This window comes from Triturus cristatus, chromosome 9 (genome assembly GCF_964204655.1).
Source record: "Triturus cristatus chromosome 9, aTriCri1.1, whole genome shotgun sequence".
Classification (NCBI taxonomy): Eukaryota; Metazoa; Chordata; class Amphibia; order Caudata; family Salamandridae; genus Triturus; species Triturus cristatus.
In genome coordinates, this window is record NC_140592.1 from 251,553,708 (window position 1) to 251,567,190 (window position 13,483).

Sequence of the window (13,483 nt, forward strand, 5' to 3'; positions counted from 1 at the left end):
CGTTTTTCAAGACACCATCAGAGGAGTACTATCCGGCCTCAAGAGGGGTCATAAATGTCAGCGATGACATTTTGGTACACGCGCCCACCCTGGAGGAACACATGGACCTTCTTCGCTGCGTCTTCCAGAGACTACAAGATAGCTGCCTCACCCTACATCACGAGAAATGTGAGTTTCTCAAAAAGGAAGTAGCTTTCTTTGAATACATTTCTCCCAACAAGGCGTGTCGCCCGATCCAGTGAAGGTTCGTGATATCCAGACTGCACCAGCCCCAACCACCGTGACTGGTGTAAGAAGCTTCCTGGGCATGGTCACGTACTGTGGCAGATTCATCCGCAACTTAACAGACCTAACTGCACCATTACGAGAACTCACGAAGAACACCGCCATTTGGGAGTGGGGTCCCGTGCAGGAAAAAGCTTTTCTGGACACCAAACACGCCCTCTTGGCAGAGACTACGCTAGTCTATTTTGACCCAGCCCATGAGTCAGAACTATCTGTTGATGGAAGCCCCATCGGATTGGGAGCAGTATTGTCCCAGAAGCAACCGGACGGGGAGTGGGCCCCAGTAGCCTACGCAAGCCGGGCTCTAACTGACACTGAGCAAAGGTACTCACATATCGAAAAGGAGGCGATAGCAATTCATTGGGGGTGTCGCTACTTCCATTTATACCTATATGGGCAACCATTCACGGTCCACACAGACCACAAACCGTTGATCCCCCCCTCTCCATGGGTGTCTCGTCGAAACCTCCACCAAGGATTGAAAAATGGATCCTGCAGCTTCAAGAATACCAGTTTGAAGTGGTCTATCGTCCAGGAACACACAATCACGCAGACTTCCTGTCCAGGCATGCCAGGCCAGTAACCCAAGAGGAAGAAAGTGAAGCGCATGAGACTGAAGAGTACGTCAGACTAGTGGTTGAACGCTCTCGGCCTCTCCCCATACTGTTAAGCGACATCGTAGAAGCAACCAAGCTGGAAGAGTGCCGGGAGATAGCAACTTCGGTGTAGTATCGGGAATGTGGCATCTCCTTCTTGAGAACCTGGCATGCAGAACTGAAGAAGCACAAACGGCGCTCAAGGCTCTGCACAATGTCCGCTCGGAGTTGGCCGTGTCCCCGGAAGGGTGTTTGATGAGAGGTACTCGCCTGGTCATCCCCACGTCACTGCAACAGCGAGTAGTGGATTTAGCTCCCATCGCTCACCAAAGAGTAGTGAAAACCAAATCAAGTCTGGTTTCCTGATTTGGACAATATTGTAGAGCGGACTGTCCGCTCATGCCCCCTCTGTCAAGATGTTGGTCCAGCTGAACCGCCTGCACCGATTGTGACGGAAGACATACCTCCTCACCCTTGGCACAGGGCGAGTGCTGACTTTGGGAGCCTACCTTATGGCAGACACATTCTTGTTGTAATCGATGACTTTTCTGAATATCCCGAGGTTGAAGTACTAGACTAAATCACAGCAAGCAACACAATACCTCGGCTCGAAAAGATAATGGCCACTCATGGGCTCATTAGGGAGCTGCGCACAGACAATGGACCACCATTCTCTAGCCACGAATTCACCGAATACCTTCAGTACAGAGGTGTTTGACACCAGAAGATCACACCCCGGTGGTCCCAGGCCAATGGGGAAGCAGAACTTTTTATGCGCACTCTAAACAAAGTCCTGAGAATAGCTGTTGCCCGAGAACAAAACATGGAATGCGCCTTATACACTTTCCTTAAAGAGTACAGACTAACGCCTCACTCTACGACCATGGTCAGCCCTGAGTCACTGTGCAACCAACGGGTGCTGGAAGATGTTTTCCCTCATGTGACACCATCATCTGACCTACGTGATCAAGTTGCTGAACGACTTCGGAAACGGCGTACCAAGAATGATCACATGTCTAAACGCCGACATGCCAAGAGTCGATCGTTGATAGCAGGTGACACGGTGTTGGTGAAAAATTGACATCTATGAGGAAAGTTCTGACTTCCATTCGAACTCGATCCCTGGGTCGTCCAGACAGTAAAAGGGACAATGGTCACACCACAGAAAGGCAGTGAGACAATTACAAGAAACATTTCACATTTCAAGAAGCATCAATGTCCTGTGCCTCCAAGTGTGGTGACGCCAGATGCTGATGGTGGCGAGTCTACCAGCGAATCCCACACCGAGTACAACCGGCTGCAAACTGGTCAAGACTTATCTCTACCCAGTGCACCCTGTGACTTCTCTCCGGGGACAATCAGAGCTGAAGATTGCAGAGATGGGGGTGAACGTCGAGGAGGACGAAGATGCCACCTCCGGCCAATCCCCTCTCTCGCTCTCGCTCTCGCTCTCTTTTCTCTCTCTCTCTCTCGCTCTCGCTCTCTTTTCTCTCTCTCTCTCTCTTTTCTCTCTCTCTCTCTCTTTTCTCTCTCTCTCTTTTCTCTCTCTCTCTCTCTTTTCTCTCTCTCTCTCTTTTCTCTCTCTCTCTCTCTTCGCTCTCTCTCTCTCTCTTTTCTTACTCTCGCTCTCTCGCTCTCTCTTTTCTCACTCTCTCTCTCTTTTCTCGCTCTCTCTCTTTTCTCGCTCTCTCTCTTTTCTCTGCCCAGTCAGTCACTCTGATGTTGTTGTTTATTTTGCATATTCATGATAAAGGAGGAATGTTATGTAGTGTGGACCACCCCATGTTGGTGTTTCACAGAGGGGGGTCCCACACTGTAACCCTGTGTGTGCATAATCAGTGGTATGCGCCTCACCGGAAGTGGATGAGTAATAAAGGTGGTCTGTACCGGAAGATCCGGGTCATTTGGCCAAGACTGCAACCAGTGTTTGAGTGTTATCTTCTTACTCTTCTGCCCTCACACACTGTGCACCATACCGACAGTCAGCGAGCCCCCCCCCCCGCTCACCTTACAACAGAACAGCACCCAGGCTCCCCATAGGCAGTCCCAATGCTGTGATTAGATTGAGCTCCATGTTAGAGTGCCCAAAGCATCCAGACCAGCAAAAACAAAGTCTAAGACACAGTAAGAACATAGGAGGCAATGGCAAAAATACTGGGGAAACCCACACCAAGGATGCCAGGTCTAACAATGCCTATCTCTGTGTAGTGAGTTTTTTTTCTGTGTTCTGGCCTGAATAGGAAAACCCTCCCTTGCAATCAACTTGTGGACGGGTGTGGCCCGAGTTGGATGGCATTTAAAGATCTAAAGCAAGTTTCTAGAAACACAAGTCCTATGTAGTGTAGTCTCCTTTGCCTTCGATGGACCCTCTTTTCGTTTCTCTGTTAAATGTAGGACGGGGTCGAATGGAAGCCTCTAGAATATTCCTTTCCTACGTTCTGTTTCATAGAAACTATAGAAGGACTATAGTAAAAGCTCCCTTTCCTCTGAACTTTGTTCATGTAGAATGCCGCTGCCCGCGTCCCACGCAGGGGGACATCAGCAGGGCAGCCCTCTAGTGGCCACCCGTCGTAGCCTCCCCCCCCCCCCCCCTGTTCCATCTCGCTAGAGGCCGCGCCTTGGGGAGGGGAGGCCCCAATAGGTAGATGCTGGGGGAGGCAGGCTGCTGGGGCTGGGCGGGGCTAGGCCCTTTTTAAGCCTTCCTCCCCCGCAGATCGCCCTCTGCTTCCTGTGTCTGCTCCTGTGCCGCGCGACGTCGGGACACAATGTCCAGTCATGCCGGGGGTCGTCGTCGCGCTGTCTTTGTCCGTCGGGGTTATTAAGGTGAGCCAGGGTTGAGCGTGTCGTCCTTGTCTCTTGCCCGGAGTATCTCCAGCGGTTGTGGTTTTAGGCTGTACCGTTTATTAGCCATTGGTGGCGTGAGAGTCCCCGGTGGTGACCCCCGAGGTTATGGTGTGTCCGGGAACCTTTCAGGCGGTTTGAGTACACGTTTGTTTACCACGGGCATTAAGTATGTTGGTCCTACCCTGGCCGTTTTAGAGGCACGGCAAAGCCGGCGTGGAGGGGGGATAAAGAGGCGCAGGTCATAAACAGTGGCGGTGGATCAGGCTCGTTGCCTGCAGCCGTGCAACCATGAGGAAGGCGTGGGTTCTTGCGTTCTGTTGCGCGATTCTGGCATTTGGTGAGTGCGCGCGTGCCAGGCCTGGAGCTTGCGCTGTCTTCCGATTTAAGCATTGAGAAGCGCACAGACCCTTATGGTGGCCGATAATTGAGTTCCGTCTGTGACCTGGGGAGGCTCGTGCTACCTATTTGATAGTTGATGATGAGCGAGCCAGCCTTCGCGCCGCGTTGAGAAAGGTTCTGTATGCTCTCCTCGGTTCGGGAAGTGTCCCTTTGCCGGAAGAAGGGGTGTTTAAGTCAGCTAATTGGCTTTAACGCCACACTTTCGTTTGTATAAATGACTGCCACGCGAGAACGTACTGTTCTAAATTCGCGTTTTGGGCAATTAGCATGTGGATCCTTGAGTTGCGACCTTTAAGGCTGATGAGCATGGGTCCCCCGTCGTGGTGTTCGCAACACCCTCTTCCGTGGGAGGTCACGTGGTCCCCTATTCCTGGCAGCGTACACAATGGGGGCGGCACAATGGGAGACTGGACTGCGCTGGTGCTTCCGGGAACAGTTTCTTACTGCTAAGTGTATATTTCTTGTTGATATACGATTACGGTGATCAGCGGATTCTGGAATTGACTTTGTGTCCGTTAATGAGTCCTCTGCGGGAGGCCCACGCCTGTTAGGGCGCCACCGCACGGGCCAATGCATAGGAGAGAGGTGCGGCTCGCTTTACTTGCTGTATGCGAGGGCGGCGGCGATTTGCGTTGATGTACAATTATGGGTATTGATTGGCTAGTGGGCACACGGGTGAGTGGCTTGGCTGCGCTTGATTTTCTCTGGGAGTTGGAAGTGGGAGCACAGCGGGTTTTGGCTTGATGCCGTCCGGTGTGCGCGATTGCAGGCGTCCCCGGTAATTCTAGCAACTACAGGGGGTTTGTAAGTCGAGAATCACGTGGTCTCCCTGGGGCAGAGCGGGAGGGTGAGCACCCTGACTGTGTGGCGGGAGTCTCAGAGGCCCGTCTACTGGGGGCGGAACGGGCCCCACTGTTGTGCATCTTGGTGTCGGACGGGAAGTGCGGGGGTCATTCGAATTGCAGGGAAATGGCTTGGATATGCGAGGGACACCCGTGTACAACCGCCAGGGAGCACTCACTTCTCGGTCCTGGTAATTTGTAGTAGAGCAGCAGTCCTTGGGATGCCCCGGGGTGTGCACACGCAGGACTCTTGAATTATGGCCTGCACAGGAGCAGCTCTGGGGACGGTGGGCGGGTGCGGGTCACCTCGCCATGGTGGGGTCTGGGAACTTAAGGGGTTTCTCAGGTCACGAGAGGGACCAGAACGAATGCAGCGATTTCTTGTCCTCCGTCGCGGTTCCCTGCCGTCTCCTCCTGCCGGGTTTTGCTTTGAAGCACCGGAAGCGGAACGCCGCGGTTCCAGCAGGCTGCAGGAAAATCATTTTAACATCGGAAGCGTCTCGCAGGAGGCGCATTCGTCAGGCCTCAGGTGGCGGCAGTCTCTGGCCACACGCTGTCAGCCGCTGCAGAAGTTTATCATGCTTTGAAGCACCGGATGCTGCGTTCCGATGTCTTGTCCTCTGTCGCGGTTCCCTGCCGTCTCCTCCTGCCGGGTTTGGAAGTTTATCATGCTTAGAAGCACCGGATGCGGCGTTTCTGTCCGCGGCAATTCCAGACCTCACATAAATGTCAAGACAACTCGTCTGATTCGTTATCTTCATGGAGAGAGATCAGCATTGTGTATAGTGGAGTTTTTGACTTCGGTGTAGTTAGTGCAGAGGGTTAATATGCCCGCTGCAAAGAACGTGTGCCAAGTAGATTGCAGCGTGTGTATGATGTAAATAGGTCAGCAGGTTACTGTGTTCAAAAGAGGCATCCTTTTGTTACTTGCAATGTATATCTTAAAGCCCTAAGAGTCAACCGTGAGCTACGAACGCTCATCCTACGGCTGCATACACCCGCGAAACATACATTATTAGAACATTGATTAATGTTGCAAAGAGGGGTATTTTGGCTAGAAAGCGACTAAGCTTGTGCTTCTCCACACCAAGCAACCTTAAACTATACTGCCTGCCAGTAGGGAGGACATGAGTCTCCTTCACTTTGAGTCCTTTGGCGCAGGTAACATTTCCTATACACTGAGTCACATGCATATGATTGATTGGCTCGGCGATTTTTTGTGTGAGATGCAAAGTTCAACTTGGTCAGTATTAACTTTTGGTATTTCTTGCCCTGCGTTCATTTCTCTCCAGTTCCCTGTGAAGGTTTGGGGGGCCAGGGTGATCTCTGATGAGTCTGTACTCATTACGGTTTACGGTTTATGGTAAGCATTTTGAGAAACATATGGCTAGCTAGGGCTGCAGGCAGACAGCATTCCTTCGTCCCAGAGCATTTCCAATGTGCATCTCCTGTGCAATTCTACCTTGTGGGGCGACCGTGAATATTCAGACAATGTGGTGGGGCTCTCGCATAATTATATAGTGCCTGGCGGCCGATTTCTAACCTCTGTTGTTGCAATTTAGGCATGACAAGCAATGGGAAGCACAATGGGTCCAGTTCTTACTAGTTTTAGCTTTTGGCCACTGGCAATACGCAGCTTTTCATATGTACACATGTAGGGCTTCATCTTTGTGTTGTCACTTAAATTAAATTGAGGGGCAGTCGTACCTGCACTGCACGGTCACGAAAGTCGTGAGGCCGCTTCACCCAGCCATGTCTCTGGAACCATGCAATGCCGTGGCTCATTTTGTATATCCTTGGGCCGGCCACATATTCCTTCATCTCCAGCATGCTTTGCGGTTTAAATGATTAAATGAATAAAGTCGCATGTTTTTAGCTCAAACAGAGCAACAGTTACTAATCGCAAGGACATGGGTTCACACGCACTGGAAGGCCCCTTTACATAGTTTCTTTGGTATCTTTGTCCCAAAATCCAGCATTTATTAGGGTTAACCGGAACTAGGGGGAAATGTCTTTGGCAGTAGTTCCGTGCCTGTAGGTACGAAGTGACGAAGTTATGTGTCCCAAGTGGTGCAACAGGATAAGGGAGGGTGTATATATATATATATATTTTCTTGGTAGCAGGAGTACAAATATGTCAAAGGTTCACCCTAAAACCCAGTCTCCACCTTAAGGCAATGGTCTGCTTGTAGAAAGGTGTAACACGGCAATTGATCTACCAAGGTTATTATTGTGAGTTCCACGCTTGAGTCAAGAGATGCTGCTGTCTTTCATCTTTGCCTTGCTATCCGAAAACAGCTGGTGTACTGTTTCTTTCAAGTCACAGTCATAGTGGCAGCTTAGTCTATACAGAAAAGTCAGCAGCCTGAGCTGTTTTGAGACAAGCTGAAGGCCTGGGCTTGTGTGTCGTACATAACATCTTGAAGGTATTTATTAGTGTGAGTTCCACAATTAGGCCAAGAGATGCGGCTGTCTTTCATCTTTAGCCTTGCTATTCGGAAACAGCTGGTGTAATGTTTTCTGCAACTCACAGCCATAGTGGCAGCTTAGTCTATACAGGAAAGTCAGCAGCCTCAGCTGTTTTGAGACATGCGGAAGGCCTGGGTTTGTGTGTCATACTTAACATCTTTAAGGTTATTCTCCCTGTTCCACAGGGAGGCAAGGGAAAGCCCAGAGTGACATGGTGTTCCGAGACTTAGCCTGGCTTGCCTCCTCTGCGACCTTTTGAAGTTCGTTTATTTATTGTATGAAGGTGCCAGAGGCTGTCACAGTTGTTTGATAAGCACCAGGGCCAGATGACATTAAAGTGCATTGTGTGCTGGAAACTAAGGAGCGGGTCCATTTTAGCAAGCACAAGGAGCTGTAAATATTTGGTGTTGCTCATAGATGCCCTGTGTTGGGTGAATGATATCCGAGAGCTGTACTCCTTCGAAAAGGACATTGCCAAATAATCAAGTCAATGGCACATCAGGTGGTTATGGCGAAATATCTCGAAAGTAATTTTGTTTTGGAATTAAAAAAAAAAAAAAAAAAAAAAAGTATACTGCTCTCTTTTATCCATTATACTATATAAAGGTGTTGACGTGAAATGTTCGCCTTGGCCACGTCACGACCCCCCAAGATTAAAACTACATGTGGTGTTCCCCAGGGATCCTTTAAATGGAAACACTGTAGTGGAACAAGGTTTATCACACTAGGTCCCAGATATTGGAGCTCCCTACCCCTAGAGATTTGGTCCTGCACAGACCTCATGACTTCCCGCAAACTCCTAAAACATGGTTAGTTAGACAGGTATATGTGTAACATACCACTCCAACAGGTTTCAGAGCAGCGCCAGGAAACCAACCTGGTACGCATGCCCTACAAATTTTGTATAACATAACAAATGTTGGATTGGATTTCATAATCTTTTAGGAGCAGAACAGAATGTGCTTATGCACAAACTGAGAGACTCAAAAACAGAGCTTGTGGAACCACACAGGATGTGTCACAAGGTGACAGCAAGCCATACTTGTTGGAATGAACAATGAAGAAAAAGAAATTACACTATTTTGAAATTAATTAAATAAAAGCATACAAGTTTAACGATAGTTTGGACTAATAGTCATGGTTAAAGGTGAGATGAGGTTACCTCGTTTTACAAAATCCATTCTAGTAATTGTAGTTCCAGTTGTATCAGTTAACGTTAACTAACAACACGATATAACAAACAATAAACAAACGGTGGACAATTTCAGTGCCTGTACATTTGCACATAGGTTCATGATTGTTGTGGTTAGCATTATGTTTTAATTAGGGAAGGAGGTGCTGAGCGAATTTAATTATTGGAACTGATTTGATGCTATACGCATCAGTTCAACGTCCAGGTCATATTCAGGAGATAAAACGTTAATTGTAAGTAAATTAAAAAGTGGGATTGACTCAAATATTTCAATAATATTTACCTTAGTTTGAGTTTATATGAACGGTTGAACGACAAGGCAGGAATAAGACTCCATCACCTAAATTAAATGTAACTTAATTAAAAAAAATATTCAATAAAACCTGTATTACCTGGTTAGTTAAGATAGATCACCAGAATGCCTGGCCATTATTGGCAGTAGAAAGGCTGATACAAGGAGATGTTGCTGAGATAGTGGTCAATTTGAAGTAAACAATAGGATAGTAATACAACGGGAAAGGAAGCAAAAGTAGGGTGTTAATGGCCGAAAAGGTAAATACGGCAGAGTTTGCAGTTTTATCGATGTTCATTTATTTGTATTAGCAGGCTGTAGGAAGGCGAGATTGTCTCAACTAATCATTTGCCAATAATGCTGGCACTAACTGAGGTTGTGGCATTAACTGTTCAAGAGACAGTGACATGAAGCAGCCAGGGACAGCGAGCATATGTTTTCCGTGTGCTGGGTGAGAGTACAAAGACAGAGGCCACTGCCCCCATACTGTCTGATGTTCACAGCTTTTAACTGCCCATCCCAGCATTAGATACCCGTGATGTCTGCTTGTGTCTATAAACGTAGGGAAGGTAGTTAACCCACACGCTACCTTCACCTTGCTTTATCGTGCTGTAGCTGTTGGAAACACACTTATAAGCCAGAAAGGACCCCAAGCTGGCCCAATTGGAAAATCAAAATAGTGTTACATGTCCTTAAACGCCTATTCCAGCAATGCCTTGTTAACCATGCCATATTTTCCAGTCCAGAGACACAGATTTAGGTGTCGCTCTGCTTCGCTCAGTCTTTCCTTGTAGCCAAGGGAGTTTGAAACGTCCACAAAATTTGGTCCTCGAGCTGAAAGATATGTATCCTTCAGAAGCAAACTCTCAGTTTAGTCAGTCAGTCATATTGGTTACCCGGAGTCATGATAAAAGGGTCCATAGCAGCAGCCAGCTTTTATATAATTTGCCCTGCCTAGAAATCATGCAAATGCCGAAGCAGCAGCAATGCGGTAACCATAAACACTATTAATACATCACCTTTTTTAGACAAAGTGGAAAATGAAACCTCCGTGCTAGGAAAGAAACTGTTGTCCGGAAATCAGTCACCTCACCTGCAGTGAACATATTCTTGCATTGCTTATAGGATTATGTTCAAGAGATGGATTGAAGAAAAGAAAAAAAAAAAAAAAAAGCTACGGTTCAGTTCTGGCCCTATAATTTAGATCTTCACCTAATTACGGTAGGAGGTTCTGTAGTTGCATCTCAAAGAAAGTTAGGAACACCAGTCACGTCCAAGCTGAACAGCAGTGGGGCCAAAAGACATCCTTGCGTCAATTCGCTTCTTGTAGAAATCTCCTGGTTAGTCTGCTCTGGGTTCCTGAGTAAGGTTGCGGATTATTGCTGTTTTACGGGCTACAGAACAGGATCCATAATTTAGCCCACCAAAGCTAGCTCGCAGGGGCAGGGCACCAATAAGAGCGAAAGGAGGAAGGGGGGGCTCTGGCAGCGACGGGAGCCTCCCCAGACCTGTGGCGGAGTTACAGGGCGATCTGGAGGCAGAAGGGTACAGTAAGGGTACCTCTGCGACAGTCGGTACAGTAAGGGTACCCCTGTCCGGCACAGTAAGGGTGCCCGAGCCAAGGTCCGGGAGCCGAAGGAGGTTCTGGGGAGACCACGACGGCGCCCCGTTAGTCCTTCGGGCTGTTGGGGGGCCTGACCAACCGGGGGTGTGCCATAACACGCTCCGCCCCCGTTAAAAGTGGCGGGAGTATTAGACCGATCACGTGATCCAAAGGAGGATCTGAAAAATGTGCCGCACTGTCGGGCATCGACCCACCGTGCGTGCTGGCTTGCAAGGCGGGCGGAGCAGCGAGGGGCTGCTTGCCTTGGATCGCCCGTAAGATAACCCACTCTATCGTCATACTTATGTTGTATGAAATAAACCTGCAGCAGTTCTTCACCCATAACTAATGTGTCAGTGTAATCATTGGGTGATGCCTGTGCATACGTGTTGAGTGGAGCGGATGACGGTGTGGTCACTATGACAAACAGAACTGTATTAAAGGGAACGGGAGCCTCCAATACCGACAGCTTTCCGTTTCTTATAATTTGTCTAGCTTGAATGTGCTTACGCTGCATGCATTAGTGCATTAAACTGAGGCCTATTGGCTTTGCCAGTGCATGTTTAAAATGTATTAGGACGCTGTAACCAGTGCTTTCAATCGAAGGGTTGATTTTGTGTCAGAAAAATGTTAAGGGACAAAGCTTATTTGTGCAATTGTTAAAAAAAAAAAAAGATCCACTGCATTTAATAATCCGTTCGGGGTCGTCTCATACCCGAGTGATTTCATCCTACTCTGAATAAAACAGTACGTTTGTTTTACTGTGCCAGCACACCCAGGCAGCATTCTTTTATTTACTTACCATGACTTAGAAATAGCTGCATCATAGACATCTGCTTTGCTGCCAAGACTCCAATACAGTGAAACACAGCACAGAACGCACTTAAGGCTTTGATTAAATTGGTTATGCTGCACTGTGACATTAAATAAAAATATTCTCTTTTTCTGGGAAGAAATATATCCTGATGCCTGTGCTTGTGCTTAGTTGGTTGAAATCCCTCGTAAATTGCTGCAGGAGGGAAATGTGGTGTGTGGATAGTGGTGATTAATTGTCAGTTGCTACTGCGCATAACAGACGATGCTTTTAATTCCCATAACATTGCCGTTCTCTTGTACTACTCTCACAGCCAGTGGTACTCTGCTGCCTTTTACAAAGGATTGTGTGTGATCCGAACTTGCCTATCTCTACCTGACATTCCCTGACCGAGCCCAGCCCTCCTTGCAGATCTACAACTCCTTTCAGATCTAAAACACCTAGCATACTCCCGGTGGTGTTTAAAAGACTTTATAAAATATGGACCATGTAGCACAGCCCCAGCATCATTCTGCCTAGGTTTTGGGACCAGGATTATCCACCTAGAAGTATTTGGGTGACCCGATTGTTTTTCACTCTATACCAAGGCTTCTTACATCTCTCCTTGTGACTGCGCACAGTAATTCGGAGTAATGCTTTATAAAAGTCAGGGTGGCTGCTACTTGTTTTAGGGACATTTCTCTTCATACATGTTTTAATGATCTAAAAATTGAATTAACGCTATATTGAGACTGTCTGCATAGTAACATGGGGCAAATAGACTATAAGGCAGTTCTTAACCGTAAGATTTTTTTTAAGGTATAAATATGATGATATATACATTGTTCTTTGTTTAGGACTGCATCGACCCCCGCACACTGCTGCCCGGCTGATGGCACTTTATACAACACAAACACCTTGGAATCCTTCAAGTCTTGTGATAAGAAAGCAGTCCTTGAAAAAGCTGCGAATGAGGTGAGAACTTATATCAGTTGTCTTTATTTATATTTGTGAGTACCAATAGACCTTCTTAGTAATGAGGTACTGAAGGGTTACTGAGGGGGGGGCTGAAACCCTTCACACGCAACTACCATTATTCTTGTCAGAGTGAAACACATGCAAACCTCAAATTAACCTGAGCGTAAACCTTTGATAGCTTGGTATAAAAGCATTTCAGGCTTTTCTTAGAGGCAATGTGTAAAGTATTCGTGCAGCACTATAAACGGGAATAAAGTGAAAACACACTCAATAAAAATCCCACACCAGTTTAGAATAATAGAGTAAAATGTAATAAATTATCTGATACCAAAATGTCAAAGATTCTATCAGTAGAACTGAAGATATACAATTTTAAAGATTTAGGTAAAAATAGTGCCTAGAAGCACAAAGCGCCAACTGTGGTTATCTTGTCACGCCAGACTGAGACAAAGTCAGAAGTTCAGGCCAGCTGCAATGAAGCGCAAATCGGATACTGGGACCAAGTTAGGCCCGCTGAATAAAGGATCATAAATCCTGGTTCCGGAGCATTGTGAGATCCCTCGTCGAGTATGCATTGCAGAGTAGCGGTTCCGATGAAGCTGTTAATGAGGCTTCCAATATGAGGTTCGTCGTCGATGATCGAGTCAACGGAGGCTTGCAGTGCAAAGTCCTGCATTGAGGATGCATTGCACAGCGGTGGTTCTGATGCAGAACTGCGAGAACATGCATCACACTGCATCCGTTGTACCCAAAAGACCAAAGCTGGACTGGCAGAGCACCTTCTGGCCCACTTCCAAGGGTCAAGTACTGGAGTGGCATCACTTGGGGGCAGCGAGGGATAGACTGAGAAGACAGAGTCCAGGTGCTGGGTACAAGGTGGTTAAAGCCTTTTCTATCACTGAGGCTCTGATCAGGATGCCAGCCAGCTAGCCCTTGGAGTCACTCTGGTGGTCCTGGGTTCAAGATGCAGTTCCAGTTCTTCTCAGACAGCAGGGCAGTGGGGCAGCAGAGTAACAGGGCAACAGAGTAACACAGCAGCCCTTCTGAGACTTCCACAGGTCCAGAGGTGTACTGAAGATTTGGGTCTGAGTGTCCAATATTTATACTTAGTGCCAGCTTTGAAGTAGAAGGTTCTGAAGGTTTCCATCCTGTGGGACCTCCAAATGCCGAAATGGTTCACTGATAGAATA

General features: G+C 47.6%; 1 protein-coding gene across 3 annotated transcripts in view; it reads left to right on the top strand.

The window, feature by feature from the left end:
* The window catches only part of ATG7 (autophagy related 7), a 1,343,349-nt gene that overhangs the window by 94,518 nt on the left and 1,235,348 nt on the right, over positions 1-13,483 (top strand). For all 3 annotated transcript variants that reach the window (XM_085624866.1, XM_085624868.1, XM_085624867.1), the window contains exon 6: positions 12,173-12,290. In XM_085624866.1, the coding sequence (XP_085480992.1) occupies positions 12,173-12,290 (118 nt within the window). The remainder of the gene's footprint in view (positions 1-12,172; positions 12,291-13,483) is intronic.